Source organism: Vitis riparia, chromosome 9 (genome assembly GCF_004353265.1).
Source record: "Vitis riparia cultivar Riparia Gloire de Montpellier isolate 1030 chromosome 9, EGFV_Vit.rip_1.0, whole genome shotgun sequence".
NCBI lineage: Eukaryota > Viridiplantae > Streptophyta > Magnoliopsida > Vitales > Vitaceae > Vitis > Vitis riparia.
Genome location: NC_048439.1, coordinates 18,986,307 through 19,008,050, shown reverse-complemented (window position 1 = coordinate 19,008,050; position 21,744 = coordinate 18,986,307). Strand labels below are relative to the sequence as shown.

The following is a 21,744-nucleotide window of genomic DNA, read 5'->3' as shown; positions in this document are numbered from 1 at the left end:
AGAGAAATATGGTATTAATTGGCTCAATCTTTAAGTTCTATGGCATTTTTTTAAAAAAAAAAAATTACTTCACTCATTAATAAATCTAACATATAAAGTTTTCTTTAAGCTGAAATCCATTTAGCTAGTGACAATATTTACAAAAGATAGTAAAACTATTAAGGGAGTTACGATGAGCATTCAAGGGCTTGAGTAGTACATGTAATATAGACTTATTATTTGAGATTTCATTTTATATGCATTTACCCCAATGTATCCATGTTTACTTGCACCAACTTCCAATGAATTTTCTCTATTTCTTTGAATTTTCTCACAAGGAAAATGAAATTAAAATCAAGTGAGACTTGATGCAATGAGTAGAGTAATTTTTAAAAATAATTTGGAACTCAAAAAATCAAATTACTTAATATAAAAAATTCATAAATTAAAACTAGTGTGGAATGTCTATTTCCATATGTATGCAACTTTTTTTTTTCAAAATTTTTTCATTAAGTAAATCAATTAAGACTTAATATCTAATTTTTATAATAAATTTAGTAATTTTTTAAAAATAATTTTAAGTTCCAATGCTTATTTGATTGATACAAAAATTTCCCCCACCAAAGTGGTCCAAAACACCTTATTAGTAAATAAGTAAAATTTTTTATTCTATAATGAAAAACTTAATTTATTTATATATTTAAAAAATAATTATATTTATTTTATAATTCATTTTAAATAAAAGATTATTAAGCATTATCATTTTTTAAAAATATTATTATTATTATTTTATATGATTTGATTTTTATAATATACTATCTGCATTCATATCTTACCAAAATTATAATTACAATATGCATGCAAAAAAATTATTATTCATTTATTTTGTATTTTATTTTATAAGATAATATTATTTTAAAATAAATTGAGATGTATGTGAGTTATAAACATATTATATTTCATTGTTAAATTTTTTTAAATATTAGTATTTTTAATAAAAAAATATGACATTAATATTAATTTAGAAAATTAATAAATAAAAAATATCTAGAATGTGGGCTCCTCTTCATTTAAATTTTCATCTCATGTTAGCGTCAACATGGACTAGCACATGAGATTCCGAATTGACTCGTTGAGATGGGTTTTAAATTGGTGCCACGTGTGGAAAAAAATGTTGATAAAACTTTATTATAAAATCAAGAAGAAAATTATTTTGTTGAAAAAACAAAAAGATGGAGACTTGTTTTAAATGATCACGTGTGCCTTTTTGGAAAAATAGATAACGAGATGACTTTATGAAATTTTGAATAAAATGAGCATATGGGGTGATTTTGACATTTATTATAAAAGTTGGAATTTTTTTTAAAAAATTTATATTTGTATCAACCTAGTTTAATTTCTTTAGGTATCTACCTAGTTTATGATTTTTTAAGACAATAGTATCCACTAGTGAAAGACCAAAATACCATTTCAAAGTAATGCATACTCATCTTCTTATTCCTTTTTCGTTGACCATTTCTTCTTTTCATTCTTAGGAATCCTACTAAAATATTTTAAAAAATTTGTGAATGAATAATTAAATAATCATCTAGAAATGCACATTTATATTTAGCACTTGAAAATGCAGGAATCAAAAAAAATGTTTGTAATTTTAGGGTTGGATGGTTTTTAAAACATGTAATATTATACCTTTGAATATCCTTAAGGGTGTTCGACCTTACGGTTTTGAACATCAATAAAAATGTTCGGTCTTTCACGTCTGGATGCCCACTATCACTTTTTTTTTCTTTCACTTTTTCTAAAGTCTTCACCTCTAAATCACTTTTTAATAATTCCTAAATGTTCCCCCCACTATTTTTATAATAAATATTTGTTTATAGTTATATAAATAATTAATGGCCCTTAAAATACATTTTCATAAAACAAACTTACTTGTAATATATGAATATAAAACGAAAATCTATAATAGAGGTTGCTTAATTCAAATACCTTTTTGATGACAAACAAACTTAAGAGAATAAGTTTTTACCTTAAGAGAAAAATTCAAGTGAAACACACTTAAAGTTCTACCTCTCATATACACCGTGTCATAGGCTGAGCAAGATGGTCGGCCACGTTATTGGAGTGCAGCATTAGACTATAAATATCAGCTACCTTCTTCTCAAAGCATACCATCACATAAACTCCTGCAATTTTCTCTCGTCATTGTTTCTATATTCTATCGACAAACTCCTTGCCTGGAAGGACATGGCATCACCGTCGTCTCCTCTAGTATTCTCGGTTAACCGGTGTGTTCCACAGATTGTTCGGCCTGCAAACCCTACCCCACGAGAGGTGAAGCAGCTTTCTGATATAGATGATCAAGAAGGCCTTCGCTTTCAAATTCCTGGGATAATGTTTTACCGAAGCAATCCTTTAATGGAAGGAAAAGACCCTGTAAAGGTCATTAGAGAAGCTCTAGGTAAGGCGCTTGTATACTACTATCCGTTTGCAGGCAGGCTGATTGAAGGGGATAACAGAAAACTCATTGTGGACTGCACCGGTGAAGGGGTCTTGTTCATTGAAGCCGATGCGGATACCACACTTGAGAATCTTGGTGATGCAATTCAGCCAATGTGTCCCGGCTTTGAGGAGCTTCTGTATGATGTCCCTGGCTCCACGACAATTCTTGGTTCCCCTCTTATCTTAATTCAGGTAAATAATTTCCTTGATTAATAACTTAATATGATTTAACGGCTTTATTTAAATTAACTCAATATTACAACTTAAAGTTATTTTTAATTCTAAGCATTAAGTTGAAATAATTCATTTAGGTGATGTTTGTTTTTTTAACTTAATACTGAATATAATTTACTTTAACATTTTAGATGATTTAATTTTTTTTTTTTTACTTATGATTTATTTTTAAAATTTTTTTACAGAATAAAAAAACCAAAATATTTGATTCTTTTGTTAAATGTTAAAAATAAATTTTTGAGACCACATAGGAGTATATTTTAGAATTATGATTCGACATGCATGACCTATTTTTTTTATAATAAATATTTAATGCATCTACGATGCTATAAATATGAATATTTTATAAATAAATTTACTACTTAAAATTAATGAAAATAAATTTGAGTTAAAATCAATGAAAATAAATATTAATTAAAATTAATGAAGGTAAATATATCAATTTAATGATTTAGAATAAATTTTAGGTAAACCAATCAATCTAATATTTAACCTAAAAAATAGATAATTCATTTTAAGTTAGCAACTTAAAAATAATTTAACTTAAACTAAGTTTTAAGTTATTAAATTTCATTACAGAATCATTGGATGTTGCTTAAGCATATACTGATAAGGACTACCTTTGTAAAATGCAGGTGACCCGATTGAGGTGCGGAGGATTTATATTTGCACTGCGTCTAAACCACACAATGTCTGATGCAGCTGGTTTGATTCAATTCCTCGACACCATAGGCGAGATGGCTCAAGGTCTGTCCGTGCCATCTCTGCTGCCCATATGGCAAAGAGAGCTGTTAAATGCCCGAAATCCGCCACGAATAACCCGTATACATCATGAATACGAGAAGGTAACCAACACCAAGGGCACACTAATGGCCATGGACGAAAATAATTTGGTTCATCGATCATTCTTCTTTGGCCCTCAGGAGATAAGAGCACTTAGGAACCGACTTCCTGCAAGCCTCGGTGCCTGCTCAACGTTTGAGGTACTAATGGCATGTGTATGGAGATGCCGCACAATTGCATTTGCAGTAGACCCTGATGAGGTTGTTCGCATTTCATGCATAATCAATATGCGAGGCAAGCACGGTTTCGAACTGCCTCCAGGATACTATGGAAATGCTTTTGTGGCTCCATCTTCAATTACTAAGGCTGGAATGCTATGTAAAAATCCATTGGAATTTGCGATAAGGTTAGTGAAGAAAGCCAAGGCGGAAATGAGCCAGGAGTACATTAAATCAGTGGCAGATCTTATGGTCATCAAGGGCCGGCCCTCATTTACGCAGCCAGGGAACTATATTGTTTCAGATGTCACGCGTGCAGGGTTTGGAGAGGTCGATTTCGGGTGGGGGAAGCCAGTCTATGGTGGGGTTGCTAGGGCTTTTCCTATTATTAGCTTCCGTATGTGGTTCAGGAACAGCAAAGGAGAAGAAGGGAATGTTATACCTATATGCCTGCCTCCGCCAGTCATGGAAAGGTTTGAACAGGAGCTAAAGAGAATGACAAAAAAGGCAGAGCTGTTAATTACATCCATGCTCTAAATTAAGGAGAATCTACATGGATTTTAAGAATTAAGCAGTTTAATTTGGCTTGAAGGCTTGAGTGCTGTTGAATGCTTATTTTGGCCAGTAGTGTGAGACATTCATCCTTTTAGGAAAGGAACTGAGCTATGGATTTCCATGCAGTGTTTGCAAATATAAACATGCCTTGATAAACTCTATTTGTTTGGGGATGCATGCAAGCATTTATATCTCTTTTGAAGAGAGCTGTAGGCTAGGAAGACAAAAGGGTAGGTCTTCTTGGTGATCAATTTGTGTTTGCTATACCTTTTGAGAAATATAAATTTTAATGTAGCTAAAGTGTCAGAGTTCAAAGTTGTGGAAGGTATCTTCTTGATGAAATATAATGCAACAATAAAAGCATCAACCTAAAAATTTGAAGCCAAGTTTGTTAGAAACATCATTGCTAATTTATCATAACCCTTCTCATGGAAATGCAAGCTAATGATGTGATGACCCAAACCCAGAGGTTCGGACACCACGATCATTTCACAAGTCTGAAGGCTTGACATGAGAAGTAGTAATTAAGTTAACAAAAAAGTTTTAGTAGAAATTTATCTTTTCATACAAAAATCCATAAATTAAATTATGACAAATCTCCCAAAAAGTAGTAGTAAAGTAAACCATCAATACAAAAAAATCCAATTATATTAGTATCATAGCTTAAGAAATAAAGGGGCTTTCTGAACCCTTCATACCCATGTCACTTATTCCCATAATCAAGTATACCTGAAAAAATTTAATAAAAGTTGTGAACTTAAGAGTTGAATAAAGGGTAGAGATCAAATACATTTATTTTTCAAAAACGAAATGGGTAATGTTTGTAATATGAGCTCAATCATACGAAATAAACTTGAATTACATGTGTTATTTTCATAAATTCTCAAATCATATATATTTTTCATTAAACATGCATATATTAAAAAAAAAAAAATTGGTCCATCGTTAACAAAAGTGCCCAACATAGTGAGACTTACGAAAGCATGTAGCCTTAGATGCTCCTTACATATTAGTGGGTGGAACCAAAATCAATCTAATGGTATACCATAGATCAATAACTACCCTACTAACTAGGTTTACAAATCATTATTACCTCCACTAAGTGTAATAGAGGTCAACATATTTTCCCTTATTGACTAGGATCAGATAATCACAATGCACATGTAAGGCAAAATATAACTAATTCAAAAATAATTCCTAATTTTAGTACTTCAAATTTATCTAAACATTTTTTTTAGAATTTCCAAAAAATATGATTGAATTTGATAACATATTTTAACGAAATCCCCTTACCTGAATTCAATAATCCTAAAGGAATAGAGGCACAAAAATTTCCTATAAATCACCAAGACATTTAAAGGAATCCTTTATGTTAACCAAACATTTATAAACTTTATGCGGAAATAATTATTTTAAAAAACAATTTTGGATGCATAAAACAAAATAAATGTAAGTACTAAAATAATGATTATATTCTTACCTTGATCCATGATACCAATAACACTTTTGAAGTGAGATTGAGTCACCTTGTGAATTGGATTGTCAAGGTTTTTAACTCACTACTCTCATATAGTGGATGAGTCACTTGTGTGGTATATGTTGTTAAAAATAAAATAACAAAAAAGACATTAGAATGAGAGTGTGGCTTGGGACCTCAACTTATAAAAAAATTGCACATCTCTTAGTCTTCCCATCAAAGACTATATGGGAGTTATATTCATTATTTACACCCATTATGTACATATTAATGGGTAATGATGGGTTATGAACTTGAATACATCTATATAATTGCATAGGTTATATATTTCCATTTTCCTCCATTACTCATAAACAAAATGTACAAAATAAATTTCATAATGATGGGGTTACAAAAGTTGTAACACCACATTCATATAAATTAAATTTTCTAACTCCCATTTGTAATTTGAGTCTTCCATACATAAGACTCTTGGATGCCCAATCAATTGATTCACCTACTTATCAATTGATACCCTTAAATAAAATTCATACAAATATAATTGTATATGGTCACACATTATAAGAAAAAAGCTAACAATCTCCCACTTGGCCTACATAATTATATTTGTAATAGATTAAAACATAATATGGCCATAACAATTTCTCAAAATAGGCATCCTTTGCTTTAAGATTATGTTTCATGGAACCACTAACACCAAATCATTGAAATGATTAGATCACACAACGAGCCAATATTCTTCAAGGATTATAGTACTAGCACCTCCATTAACATGAATCAATGACTTTTATGGCATTAGCAACATTAAGGTGATAGTGATAATTCATTCACATAATGTTCCCATCAACTTTTAAACATCTAGATTGTGCACAAAATGGATGTATAAAAGTAACATAATAATCATCAATATATCATAATCAAGAACTTTATTCTCATTATAATGTGATCACATACATTACACTCTCAATTAATCTAAAACTGACAAACTTGCTACCAAGCCCATGTGCACAACATAATCCATAAAAAGCTTAGGTGGAAGACCTTTTGTCAATGGATCTGCCAACATGAGTGTATTTTTAATATGTTCAATAAAGACAACTCCATTTTGAACTTTCTCCCTTACAACCAGATACTTAATATCAATGTGCTTTGATCCTCCTGTAGTCTTATTATTTTTAGAGATAGCAACACTATTATCACAATATATTCTCAATGGTCTCATTATCGAATCAATAACATGAAGCCCTGAGACAAAGTTTCTCAACCATATTGCATGACATGTGGCTTCATAACATGATACATATTTTTCATCCATTGTAGAAGAAGCTATCAATGATTGCTTATGGCTCTTCCACGAAATAGGTCCATTTGATAACATAAAAATATAGCCAGATGTAGATTTTCTAGTATTCTTACAGCCGGCATAATCAGAATCAAAATAACCAATAATCTCTAGATTATTTGTTCTTCTGTATGTAAGCATGTAGTCCTTAGTCCCTTGCAAATAACGCAATACTTTCTTAACTGCTTTCCAATGATCAATACCTGGATTACTTTGGTATCAACCAAGAATGTCAACCACATAAGCTATGTCTGGTCGAGTGCAAACTTGAGCATACATGATACTCCCTACTGTAGAAGCATAAGGAATTTTTCCCATTTGTTTCTTTTCAAGATCATTTTTGGGACATTGAAGTTCACAAAATATGTCCCATTTCACAATGGGAGCAACACTGCCAAAACAATTTTACATGTTGAATCTTTTAAGAACTTTTTCAATTTAGTTCTTTTGGGATAATTCTAATAATCCACGTGATCTATCTCGATGAATTTCAATTCCTATCACATATGTGAATCTTTTAAGAACTTTTTCAATATTGTTCCCAATGCTCCTCACAAAATGATAAAAATCCCATAAGTTATCCCTAAGGATTCACCCACAATAACAAAACATCCAAAGGCATGCTCTAAGAAAATAAAATATGTAGATGTACAAGATATTTCCACCATATCCAAACTTTCATGTTAAGGTTAATTTCTTCTTTTCAAATCTTCATCAAAATAACTCTAGGTTTAAGATTTATGAATTCTAGATTCCCATAAACACCAATTTATTTATTTACATGTTTTTCTATTAATTTTTTTTAACTAAAATAACAATTGCATTCTAAGGAGAAGTAAAATATTTTGGAAGTAAAACTATTACCTAAAAGTTTTCTTTAAAAAAAGAAAAATATCACTCCTCTTCACCTTGGATCTAAAATCCTAACTTGCCTATATTCTTCATTCTCTAAAACATCTAAAAGAGTTTTAATAACTAATTAGAACATGTTTTGGGATTTTTATGTTATTATTATTATTATTATTATTATTATTATTATTATTATAAATGATATTTTTTTTGTTATATTTTTTTCTTCTGGCTTACAATCCAAAATTTCTGCTTATAGGGCATTAACCCTTGAGTGTTACATCCTCCATTCCTTAAAAAATGTATAGTCCTTTAAACTAGGCGTACTTGAATATTAAAAAGGTATGGATATATTTTTTTTAATATCCTCTTCTAGTTCCCAAGAAGTTTCCCTTTTCAAATTATTACTCCGTTGAACTTTTACTAATTTGACTATAACACATCGAAGAACCTTACCCATCTCATCAACAATTCGAACAAGGAACTCATATATCAAAATTCCTGCTAGTTGAAAAGGCTCAATTTCCACTATGTGAGAAGGATCATGCACACACTTTCTCAAAGTTGATACATGAAAAACATCATGAATCCTCTCTAATCTTTGGGACAAGGCAACTTGATAGGCTAAAGTGTCAATCTTCTCCAAAATCTCGAATGGTCCCACATATATATGACTTAGATTTCCTTTCTTCCAAATCTCATCACTATTTCCATAGGTGAAACCTTAAAAAAGACATGATCTCTAACCTCAAAACTCTAACTTATACCTTTGATAAATACATAGCTTTTTTGCTAAATTTGAGCAATTTTTAGCCTCCATTTTTGAATGATTACACCATTGAACTTTCACTAATTTGACTATAACATGTCGAAGAACCTTACCCATCTCATCAATAATTCAAACAAGGAACTCCTCATAAATCAAAATTTCTACCAGTTGGAAAGGCTTAATTTCCACTATGTGAGAAGGATCATGCACACACTTTCTCAAAGTTGATAGATGAAAAACACCATGAGTCCTCTCTAATCTTGGGAAAAAGGGAACTTGATAGGCTAAAGTGTCAATTTTCTCCAAAATTTCAAAAGATTCCATATATATAGGACTTAACTTTCCTTTCTAAAAATCTCATTACTGTTTCCATAGGTGAAACCTTGAAAAACAAATGATCTCTAAACTCAAAACTCTAAGTTACGCCTTCAAGTATTTGCATAGCTTTTTTATCGACTTTAACTAGTTTTTTTGTCATTATCTAATCAATGCAACTTTTTCTATAGTCACTTGAACTAGCTTTAGACCTAAGAGTTTTCTCTCGCCATTTTTAACTCAACAAATCAAGGGCCTAATCTTCTTGTTGGAATACTAAGAAAAATCATTCTAGACCCTGAATCATTATGGTACATACAAACTATCTTAGGTATCTTTAAATCTATTGGAATGAAAGCTAATTAAACAAAAAATAGATCTAGTTGCTCAAGAAAAATAGTAATTGCAATATGGACATTCCTAAATTGATTCTAGTTGGTAAAGAGTAGGCATGGATCTTGAATATCTTATGATCTTCTGCCCAATGGCTTTCTTTCTTAGATCCTAACATATAAGGATGGCTGAATCCTCTCTATAGGGATGGAGGCTAGTGTTCTTCTCTTTAGAAGACTAAATGAAAAAAATACAAGAGTGTTTAACCTTAAACCATTAAGGGAGTTTATGTAGACTCCTTTGTGGGCTTAAGTCACTCAAGCCCATCTTGGGCTTGACTCACTTAATCTAGCCCACTAGGTAATGATTAATTAATTAACATTATTGGGCTCCAATTAATTAATTATCATAGTTCGAAAAGACCATTCATAAGCTCTTGTACAACCTAAAATATTTACCAAAATGCTCTTATGTACACATATAATAAATAACTCAATTATCCTTTAAATAATGTGTCAACAAGGAATATGAGACAGAGGGTAGACCATTAAGACCATAGGAAAATACTAGCTCCTTTAGAATCGAATTCTGAAATTAACTCAACATCCCACTATATTCTAGTACTTGATGATATTAAATCTCAGGTCTATGACCTACTAATCATTGCATGTAAGCTCCCCATTAACTGGGGTCTATAATTTAATGAGGAGAATAATATCAATCTCTCAAGATTACCTCTATAATCCTTGAGTCTGAAATCCTCCTATTATGTGATCAACTCATTGGAATAGAGCCCCTAAAAGCATGACATGATGTAACAATAAATGAAATTCATTAATATTTATATTATGATTCTAGTTCTCCTTTTTTTTTTTATTCCATTTATGCATTATATATGTTGAACATTTAAACCTAACATGTTTTGCATTGTACATAATGGGTGCATTAGGAGTTGCATGAAAATCTTAATCATGGATTCCTTTCACAACTAGTTCATGGACTTAGGTAATCCATTTGTGGCGTTAGTATAATAATTCTTGTTGGAGGAATGATTGGTCTTGATCATTGGGATAAGTTTCCCATGGGGAGTGCACTAGTGTGTATGGTTGCACATTGGACATGACCTATGGCGAATCATGACGTTAGCTATCGGGTAGTCATAATTCAGCAAGCTACTATACTATGTGGACTCTCAACCTTGACAGGATATTAATCTTATGCTGAGGTCATCAGGAAACTTTGACCTATAGGTGAGACCCTAAGGTGGCTGTATATTCCCTACGAATTAGGTCATTGTTGATAGAGATTGGTGGCAATAGGTATTCTTAATAAAGACACCAAGATATCTCATAGGATTGAGATAGTGTGTCCCCTTAGGTGATCGTAAGGACATGTGATCATGAAATTTGTGGCTATAGTAATTCCTTAAGTGGAATTTGACATATACTCTTGTGAGCTAGAGTATGTCAATTGATTACATAGAGGATTTGACCTATAGGTGAGACCCTAAGATGGTTATATATTCCTTATGAATTGGGTTGTTATTGAGAGAGTTTGGTGGCAATAGATATTCTCAATAAAGACACCATGATATCTCATAGGATTGAAATAGTGTGTCCCCTTGGGTGATCATAAAGACATGTGATCATGAAATTTATGGCTATAGTAATTCCTTAAGTGGAGTTTGACATATACTCTTGTAAGCTAGAGTATGTTAATTGATTACATAGAATGAAGATTTGTAACTCAATGATTGGAGAGGTAATCTTTATAGGTTAATAACATATAACTTGTTAGATTACGAACACCAATTCATGGGGAGTCTACATGCAATGGATAGTAGAACAAAGACCTGAGTTATGTCTTGTTGTAATTTCATAGGATACTAGAGTGTAATGGATTCTTTGTAATAGGAAGTCCGAGTCGATTTTAGAATTGGATTATGAGAAAGTTAACATTTTCCTATGGGCCCCAGTGGTCCCCATTCAAATTCTTGATTCATGGTGACATGATTTTGAGGGTATATTTGGGTTTTTGATTCATATATGCATAAGGGTGTTTTAATAGCAATGAAAGGTTGCACTGGATCATATGAATGGTTTTTTTGAACTACGATAATTAATTAGTTAGAGCCCAATAAGGCTAATTAATTAATTAGAATCCAATAAGGCTAATTGATTAATTAGGGCCTAAGTGGGTTAGATTAAGTGATTCGAGTCAAAGTTGAGCTCAAGTCACTTAAGCTCATAGGAAAACATATATAAATCCCCTTAGGAGTTTAAGGCTTTAGTTTTATGCTCTTCACTTTGAGATTCCATAGAGAAATCCTACCCTCCCTTTCTAGAAAGAATACTACCCTTCTCTAGTGCCTAGATCTGTGAGAAAGAGTGATTATGCAAAAGGTTGCTTAGTTGTTGAGGCTTGTGATTCACTTTATAGGACTTCATTGAATGGAATTAACTTGAGAATATCTGAATTGAGGGTATGATCTCTATTATTTCTAAATCTATGTTATTTATGGTTTTTATTGCCACATTTTTCCATTGCGAATAGATCTAAAGAGCCTTGGAATAGTAGCATGTACCCTAAATGATCTAAGGTTGGGAATGGATATTAGGATAGAGCCTTTAAAAGTATGATGTAACATATTTAGAATTCATTATTTATTTAACGATATTTCAAGTTCACTTTTATCTATCTTTATTTCATGCATTATATTGTATGAGCATTCTACCTTAACATCTCTTGCATTGTACATGACTTGGGTGCATTAAAAGTTGCATGGAAAATCCAAGTCATGGGGCTCATTGCAAGTAGATGATTTGTTCACAACCGGTTTATAAACTTAGACAATCCATTTGAGATTGTAGTGCACCACCTCCTAATTGAAGGGATGACTGTTGTTGGCCATTGGGATAGGATTCTCATAGTGAGTGTACTAGTGTATAAAATTACACATTAGACTGGACCTATGGTGAGTCATGATATAAGGCTATTGGATAGTCATGTGTGGACCTACATTTTTCACGTGCGTTCTCACTCAATGACGAAACTTGCTTTTTATTTGTGAAAATTTAATTTTTAGAAAAAAATGTGGAGTCGCCACTTATTTTATTTTTTTAAAAGGAAAACAAAATAAGAAATAAAACCTTAAAAATGACTCTTGATTTGGAAAAACGTGTCTTTAAAAACCTGAGTCTAAGTCAAGGTTACCTATCGAGAAAGTACGGTGATAAGTCATAACACCCCTCTAAACCTTAAAGTTAGGTCTCTACTAATTAAGGTAAAACAACTATGGAGATTGATTGATTAATCTATGAATACCAAAGAATAATCATGGTAATAAAGAATGAGTAAGCACAATAGATTCGGAGTGTACCTTAACTGCAAGCTGAGTGCTATTATGATGGACAAGGTTAGTACACAATGAGAAGTATAAAATATCTAATGTATATCTAGGAATAAAGCTAAATTGATCATTTATTTCAATAAACAAGTTAACTAGAATCAATTAACAAAGAAGTACATCATATATATATAGGACCCTACCACTACCCATTTTATATTTGCATGGATTAATTATATAAATTTCATTAATTTAGTAGTTACAAAATTTATTTATTTGATTAAAATTGGAAAATCAAGAAAAATTATTAAAAACTAGGGAAATTAAAAAAAATGCTTGCCAAAATAAAAATAAATGGCAGCAAGAAGTTTATCAAAATTTGGATTTTATCTATGTGGAAGATGCCTAAAGGAATGATTTTAGAGAAGACTAAATTCCAGCTGAAGAAAAGAAAGTTAAATTTTAAAACAAGTAAACTCATATGATCCAATAAACTGTGCATCTAAAGGAAGAGAGCACGTGAGCCAAGGTAGCCATGCAAACACGGAAAATGGAAGGAAATGAACTAAAGGCTGGTTAAGTGGTGGAGTAGTTGGGAAGTGGGTTTCCCTGCAGCTAGATCAAGGCCTTCATATTTCCATTATGCCCATATGCCAACCTTGATGTGGCTTCTTAAGCCCGTAGCCTGTGCCGATTGGTTTGAAAAGCGCATCACTATCCTGTGGACTCAGAACTTTCGGGCTAAATCAGCTTTTCAGTTAAAAGAGGAACCTTTAGAACCGCAACACTTCAAAATGCAGATGCAGGCTACATACAAAGCCTTCAAGAACTCATATAACCCAGAGAAGACTCCCCTGTTCCAAACTTTGGAGCTGTTGCTTTAACTCGTTGATAGAATAACACATGCAGCACATGTCTTGATCTCACGTTCACCAACGGGAGAAACATGGTTGTCATCGAAATGGTGCCATCTGTTTTCATCATCTAACTTTGCATGAGCAGAGTAGTGCCCACCATCTAAGCCACCACGAGACGGAACTATATCAGCAGAACTTGATCGAGCACCATGTTAAACATTGGCCAATGTTATGTAGGAATGAATGCAGCATGCGCATAGGTGCTTGCTTCTTCGGAATCAAAGGAGAGCTGATATAGGTTGTGCCTTGGTGCTAGATGCAGCTGAAATAGAGGGAATTTCAGAAGTGGCAGCTGCTCTAGAGCTCCGAACAAGACTAGAGTTTATCAATATTTTTCCAATTATATGTTTATTTATTTATTTATTTAAATTTTAAATATGTTTAGTTGTTTTTACCTTATTTCTTTTGGAATGTGAATTTTTTTACTAGTCCTTCCCTTTGGCACTACTTTTCCCATTGCCATTCTTACACTAGAAGCCTGTAATATTGAAATGCAATTTGACCATTAATTAGATCTTATATGTAATTTGAAGTGAAATTTTGTTTAATCTTATCAATCCCATAAAAAGAGCAAGTGTTCTTTAATCTTTTGAAGAGTGAGGAATATCATATTCCCACATTGTGGGCTTAGGTATTTTGAAGTGTATATGCAATAAAATTATCAGCCCCATCCTCATAGTCCTCTAATCTTCTATATTTTGACATCCAAAAACGATTCATTTTGTTTAGAATGAGTGAAAATAATTCCTATATAGTAAAAGAATAAAAAAATAAAAGGCAAAGAAATATTAGCTTTAGAAAGCATTCAAAATTTTTAGTTTCTAGTTTTTAAACAAGAAGAGAAAATTAATGTAGGAGATTCTAGATTATTCTTGATTTGTAGGGAACCCTCCAAGGTTTTAGAGACTTCCTAAGGTGCATATAAATAGGTTAAGGCCTCATTTGGCCAAAGCAACACCCAAATCACTTCCTAACTAAGAAAGTGAGCTTCCAAAGCATTGTAAGCATCCTTTGAGAGCAATAAAAGCTTCCATTCTTTAAGTGTTGCCCACTATGTCTTCTAAAGATTCCAAGTCGTAAGCATCTTAGCCTAGCAAGCTAAGCATCGAGAGTAAGGATAACTTAGCAAGATCAAGTATCTTGACTTGTCTAAGTGCCGCACGAGCTTAGGAAAAGACTAAGTCCGTGATAGTTGGTACCAGAGCATGCTTACGAAGCGAGCATTATGAAGGAAGCATGTCGGGGTCCAACGTTAAGGATGCTAGTGACCAAACTCATGGAAGGGAAACCAAGCCTACTACACGAGGCATGGGTAGGAAGGATAAGTCTCATGATATCGTTGCCAACATGGAGACAAGGATAGCCAAGGTGGAGCTAGCCATGGCGGACACTCGGGAGGAGTTGGATTCGATTGAGTAGGGCATGGAGAAGGGTATTATGAAGGATCTTAGGGAACAAATCCAAGACCTTCGTGATGGGATGCTAGTCTCTCAAGTTCAACTAGTGTTGCATGAGGAGTTTATGTCCTTCTAAGAAAAGGTCTTGAGCATGCTTGCTAACATGGGGTCAAGGATGGACGCCTTAGCCACTCGAATGGAGTCCCAAGACCAGGAGGTTAGGTAGGAGTTGATCGTCTACAAGGCTACTATTTCGGCAATGGTCATAGCCACATGAGAGACATCTAGGGTAGAGGTGCCAAAGCCATAGGGGTTTAGTGGCAAGTGGGATGCCAAGGAGTTGGACAACTTATGGCATATGAATACTTTGAGGCTATCACACTGACTGATGAGGTGGCTAAGGTAAGGACTACGACCCTTTACCTTACTGACACAACTACTCTATGATGGCCTTAGAGCTTTTCCGATATGGAGAAAGGCACTTTCATCATAGAGACATGGGAAGACTTTAAGAGGGAGATCAAAAGACAGTTCTACCCCAAAGATGTGGCCTACCTAGCTAGGAAAAATATGAGGTGTCTCAAGCACACAGGCTCAATTCGTGACTATGTCAAGGAGTTCTCTTCGCTCATGCTTGAGATTCCTAATATGACTGAGAAGGAGTTGTTATTCAACTTCATGGATAACCTACAAGGGTGGGCCGAGCAGGAATTAAGACGTTGAGGTGTTCAAGACTTAGCCATTGCTATGATAGTAGCAGAGTCTTTAATAGATTTCAAGAGTAGAGACTCCTCCAAGGTTGAGTCTTTAGAGGAAAGCCATACCACGAGTGGGGGAGACGAGGTTTCAAGGGACCATAATGCTTCTAGAATGAGATTAGGCAAGATGCCTAACGTTTAAGAAGGAAATGATAAGATAGAAAGGAAGGATTTGACGCTTAAAATCACATGCTTCCTCTGTGGCAGTTCACATTAGGCACGGGATTGTCTAAAGAGGAAGGTGCTCAGTGCCATGATCGAGGAGAGGGAACAAGAAGATGAAGTACATATGGGCTCGATACAACTACTAGGTGCCCTCCAAGTCAACCCAAAGCCTAGTACGCCTAAGACCTCCTTACTATTAGGGGTGCAAGTAAAGGACGCAAAAAGGGGGCGAGCTGAGGTAGCCCACACACACATGGACAAGGTCACCAAGGGAAAGTTGGACTCGATGGGCAAGATGAAGTAGCACTTCAAGCATCGAAAGTGCAAATGTCTGCATCCATCCAAGGCCTCATGAGAGAAAGAGGTGAAGAATATCTTGGTTGAACGGGTCACTAGAAGACAAGGGGTCCTTCCTGTGATAAAGTATCTAGTCTTATGGAAGGGACTACCTAAGAGGTAGACAAGTTGGGAACATGCGGATGCCTTGAGAAAGTTTTGGAAACACATTGAGAGGTTTCAAGAAGAGGCAACGACGGGGACGTCAATGGCATGAGTGGGGGAAAGTGTCATAAAATGCTTCAAATGACCCTCCCTATGGGCTTATATAAGAGGTAGGAAGCTTCAAGAGATCCCTAGAGACATCTGCACTTAACTAGAAAGTGGAAAAGTATGGAAACTTCTAAAGAGGGCTAGAAGTGTCCACACATCACTATACTTGACTAGGAGAGCATTGGAATAGTGTAGGGGTGTTCTAAAGTCTTCCAAAGTCATATTGTATATAGACTAGTGTAGGAGCTTTTAGATTATTCTTGATTTGTAAGGAACCCTCTAAGGTTCTAAAGACTTCCTAAGGTGCTTATAAATAGGTTAAGGCTTCATTTGGTCAAGGCTCCACCCAAAACACTTCCTAACCAAGCAAGTGAGCTTCCAAAGCATTGTAAGAATCCTTTGAGAGCAATAAAAGCTTCCATTCTTTAAGTGTTGTTTTCTACGTCTTCTAAAGCTTCCAAGTCATAAGCATCTTAGCCTAGCAAGATAAACATCGGGAGTAAGGTTGACTTAGCAAAATCAAGTGTCTTGACTTGTCTAAGTGTCGTACGAGCTTAAGAAAAGACTAAATCCATGACAATGTGCTCAGGAGTGCTCAAATGGATAAGCATGACACCATTCCTAAATGCCACATAAACTCAAAAGGTTGCTTACCTCCTTTAGCCAGCACAATGCGCTTCTCTTGTTTGACATGACAGGATAACACCTAGTCGGCAACATATCCAGTTAAGGGGAAACATTCTCGATTGTCCACTAATTACCACTTGAGACAAGCTTGAGCAGCCAATGATGAGCAAGGTATGGTTTTCTAGGCACCGCCTAGAGAGACAAAGCCGCTCACCCAATAGCAATTTAACTATATTTGGAGGAAGTTAATGAACTTAGCGTGCCATAACAACTAATTGCAAGAAAGTGACCAAAAGTTATATACATAGACCCTAACCCCAAGGGAAGGGCAAGTTCATTCTTTTTAAAAGAAAAACCCTATATGCTTAACTTTTAAATGACCTACCCCAACAATATTATTATAATTGTTGTTGTTGTTGTTGTTGTTGTTATTGTTGTTGTTGGGATAGGTACTTTAGAAGTTAAGCGTAGGGGGCTTTAATATTATTATTATTATTATTATTATTATTAAGTGATTCGTTCCCAATTGGTGTCTCAGTTGATTCTTGTCCGGCTGGTGCTCTTTGATTGAGAGAGTAATCAACAAAATTTATAACCTATATCACCATGCATTAGGATAGCCTTAGCTAGCATAGCATAGTGGCTCTAGGGTCGTTCACTGGGAAGGGTTTTCAACTCACAATTGATACCAATTCAAAATTAAATTGGTGCTTTTTCATTTCAAGGTTAGCTTAAGAAAACATAAAGATGTTTGAGTGAAAAAGGTTTGGTTTTAAACTAACCAAAAATAAAGTAAGGGAAATTACTTATGAAGAAAAACATTCCTTGGAGGTTTGGGTTCACAGGGGAGATTCCTTATGCAAAAACAGAGCTTCGGTCATTTGGTTCATTTCCTCGCATTAGAGAATTAACATATAGTCAATTCTTTAACCGGTGCTGTACAGATGCATCCCTTTAATGGATTTCAGCTCTAATTCCCTCTCACTGATACAACTTGCAATGGCTCGTGCCTCTCACCTAGCATTTGCCATTCAAGATGATCTTTAACTTTGGACTTCCCTTCTCAAGCTCGCAAGAGATAACTAATGGATGTCTCCTTGGAGTCCAAAAGCTTACCAAGTGTTGGCAATTCTAGAAAATCCTACCTTCAAGTCACTTCCCAAAAGCTCGCAAGAGATAAACAAGTGCATCTCAATGGATGGAAATCACTTGCCTTACCAAGTGTTGGCTCAAGTGAATTGAAGGTGTTTTAAGTTAACTAAAAATATAGAAATCATTAAAGGATCACACTTTTTCTTCATTAATGGCTGAAACTACAAAGCTATAAATTCTTGCACTTGGAACCTTTCCCTGCAACCTTAGCTCCAAGGAACTAAAAGTCTAGCCACTCATTCTCTGAGGAAACTTCCTCAGAGCTTGTTTGGCTAGAAAATAAAAAGAATGAGAAAACAAAAATACATATATGAAAAGCAGAGCAAGTGCTCTATAGATATATTACTTGTGCAAAAGGTTGTCTCCAAGAACAAGCTCCCCAGAATCTGTTTTTAAAGAAGATTACAAACTATATATATATATATGGGTTTATTTACCCCTTGTTCTTACTTAAAGACTAAGGAATCCTATGATAGGTGGATTACAAGGAGAGTTTGGGGATTTAGACCTCAAATATCTAAAGCAAAATATCCCAAAATATCTCAAAATGTCGATCGGAAATATCAGGAAGCTTCAGGAGAACACCGCGGCACTGTGCAAAATCCGGGTAATCTGAAATGTCGGCCGCGGAACTCTCTGGGTGAGCTATCAGAAGATCCGTACATGCCTGTCCGGGAAAGTTGAAATGCCTCCTCTCCATCCGGCGTCAGGGGATCCGGACATGTTTGACCGGACAGAATTCCGGATGTGAATTATCCGGAGAAGATGGAATCATCGGCCGGACAGAATTCCTACCCGGGTGGAATGAGCTATACCTACGTGCTGCACAGGGGACCGTCTGCGTGTGTAAGGTGTAGGGATCCATCCAGCTCAACTCCATCCGGATTCCCCAAGAGGACATGCGCCGCCATGCTATCTAGCACTCCAGATGATAGCATATCCTATCCGGATATGTTTTCCGGATCATTGACTACAGTGAGCAAGTCTTGCTACAGCCCATGTTCCGCCGTCTTTCGATGGTGTGTCCGGACGCCCTGTCCGGACATCTTTTGCAGGGAAGACTGAAGGATCACACACTCCTTGCATTCCGAATAGAATTTCGAATATGAGATATCTGGATTTGCTTATGGCAAAGGACTTAAAAGCTTCGGTTCTTCATTTTTCTGAGCTCTCAATTGCTTTACCATGGATTCCAAAGAACTCTCCTCAATCTCTGATTGCTTTGGTGATCAAAAAGCTATCAAAACACCAAAACTTAACACAATTTTATTAGAATTGATTGCAAGGGTCCTTAATATGTTAATTGGGTTAAAAAGTGATAACTACTACTCAAAAGTGTTTAAAAGAGTTAATTACAAGCTATGAAATAACACTTTTTGAGTAGTAATCACTCTCCCCAACCGACATATTGCTAGTCCCTTAGCAATGAAGGAGAGAAAAATAAAAAATAAAAATAAACAATACTATAATTTACAACATCATGCTGATCAAAAAACAATTTTCAAGTGGCATGATGATCTAACTCTCACATGGAACATTAAAGAAATAAAACTCAAACTTCAACAAGAGTTATCAAATAACTTGTCCAATCACAATTCTTAAAGAGAAGGCATTATGCAAATTTAAGCTTCAAAAGAGTTTCCACTCCCAAAGGGTCAAATCTTACTCTTCCACAAAAATCTAAGTGTTATTTAGTAGCTTCCAAATATAGTATGTTGAACTAATCTCACCCCCCAACCTAGTTCTTTTTCAAAGCTTAGCAAACTAATCAACCTCCAATAGGCTAAGAACGCACCTTGGTTCACAATTTTTTTTCATTGTAGGAGTACAAGGCTTAAGGGTATTCTTTTCTAAATTGTCCATGTAACGTGGGTCCATCGATGACTCCCAACCAATTAAGGTTTAGGGCATCAAGCTTTAAGGATCTTTCAACCACTAACTCCTCGGATTTTACCCCGGACTTTTGAGAATGAATTTTTAATACCCAAGCACCTACAGTATGTTAAACTCCACCTATTCACCCTTATAACGAGCAGTGAGGTCGGTGACTCCCAACCAATGAAGGCTTAGGGCACCAGGTTTTAAAGATTTTCACCATATACCCCTCAGACCTTGCTCGGGTTTCAAGGCAAGCAAACATTTTTTTTTTCTTTCTCTTTTTTTCAAAGGCTCATTGGCCTTTTATAAGGTGTCCCAACACTATTAAATGAGGTCAAAGGTTCCAAGTCTAAAATTTTCCTAAGTCAAGAGGGAAATAGTTTTTCATCTTATACTCGGAACCTATTGTGCACAATGTGTGAATAGCTTAAAGTGGAAGAACTAAGGTTGAATTCAATAGAAGTTTCAACAATTCATCAACTTTAGTAAGCATAATACAAACTCTAAGTCAAATAAAAAGACAATAATTCAATTTCTCCCTTTTCATTTTGAAAATTTTTCCTTAATAACCATGGAGAATAGAATAAAAACTTTAAAAATTTTAAAATTAAGCAAAAAGAAACTAAATTACCAAAATAACTTAGCATTAAAAGCAAAACTTCCTTCCTCAACTCTTCCCCCAACCAAGCTGAACATTGTCCTCAATGTGACAAAAGCGATTGAAAAATAGGGAGGAAGTGGTACCTCCTGAGTGACATGGAGTGATGCTGTGGAAATGATGGCTCAACTGCCTCTCTTGTAGGAGGCTCCTGATGAGGCATAGGCTGATCAACAAAAGGAGGGGCCTGAGTGGTAAGAAGCTGCTCCTGATTTTGATCATTCAAAATTAAGTTAGTTATAAATAACATAATTTAAAACCAAAATTACAATAAAATAATTTACAAAACTTAAAAATTAAAATATTTAACAAAATTATGGACTTTGGTGAAACCAAGTCCATCTAACCCTTCTCTGATCAGGCTTTTTGTGGCTCAAGGAGGTTGATTTCCTTCTTTTCTGGCTTGAACGGCTCAATGAATGGCTTGAGGCAATGACCATTGACTCTAAAGGTGTCTATGCCATTGGAATTTAGTAATCCCACCACTCCATTGAGATGTACTTGGTGAATAATGAAAGGACCTATCCACCTTGACTTGAGCTTCCCTGGAAAGATATGGAGCCTTGAGTCATAGAGTAGGACTCTTTGTCCTTTCCGCAATTCTTTGTTGGAGATTAGTTGATCATGCCACTTCTTCATCCTCTGTTTTGCAACTTTGGAATTGATGTAAGCATCATTTCTTAATTCCTCCATCTCATTAAGGTCTAAGCACCTCTTTGCCCCAGCTCTGATCAAATCCATGTTCAAGCTCTTGATTGCCCACCAAGCCTTATATTCAACTTCCATAGGGAGATGACAGGCTTTTCCATAGACAAGACGATAGGGAGACATGCCAAGAATAGTCTTATAAGCTGTTCTATATGCCCATAATGAATCATGTAGCTTAATAAACAAATCTTTTCTGCTTGTAATCACCACTTTCATCAGTATGTTCTTTATTT

General features: G+C 34.6%; 1 protein-coding gene across 1 annotated transcript; it reads left to right on the top strand.

Moving 5' to 3' along the window:
* The first annotated feature begins 2,226 nt into the window (after positions 1 to 2,226).
* LOC117922686 (methanol O-anthraniloyltransferase) lies at positions 2,227 to 4,253 on the top strand. The gene is made up of 2 exons (XM_034840866.1): positions 2,227 to 2,673; positions 3,351 to 4,253. The coding sequence occupies exons 1-2, from the start codon at positions 2,227 to 2,229 to the stop codon at positions 4,251 to 4,253; spliced, it is 1,350 nt and encodes a 449-aa protein (XP_034696757.1).
* Positions 4,254 to 21,744: the final 17,491 nt, after the last annotated feature.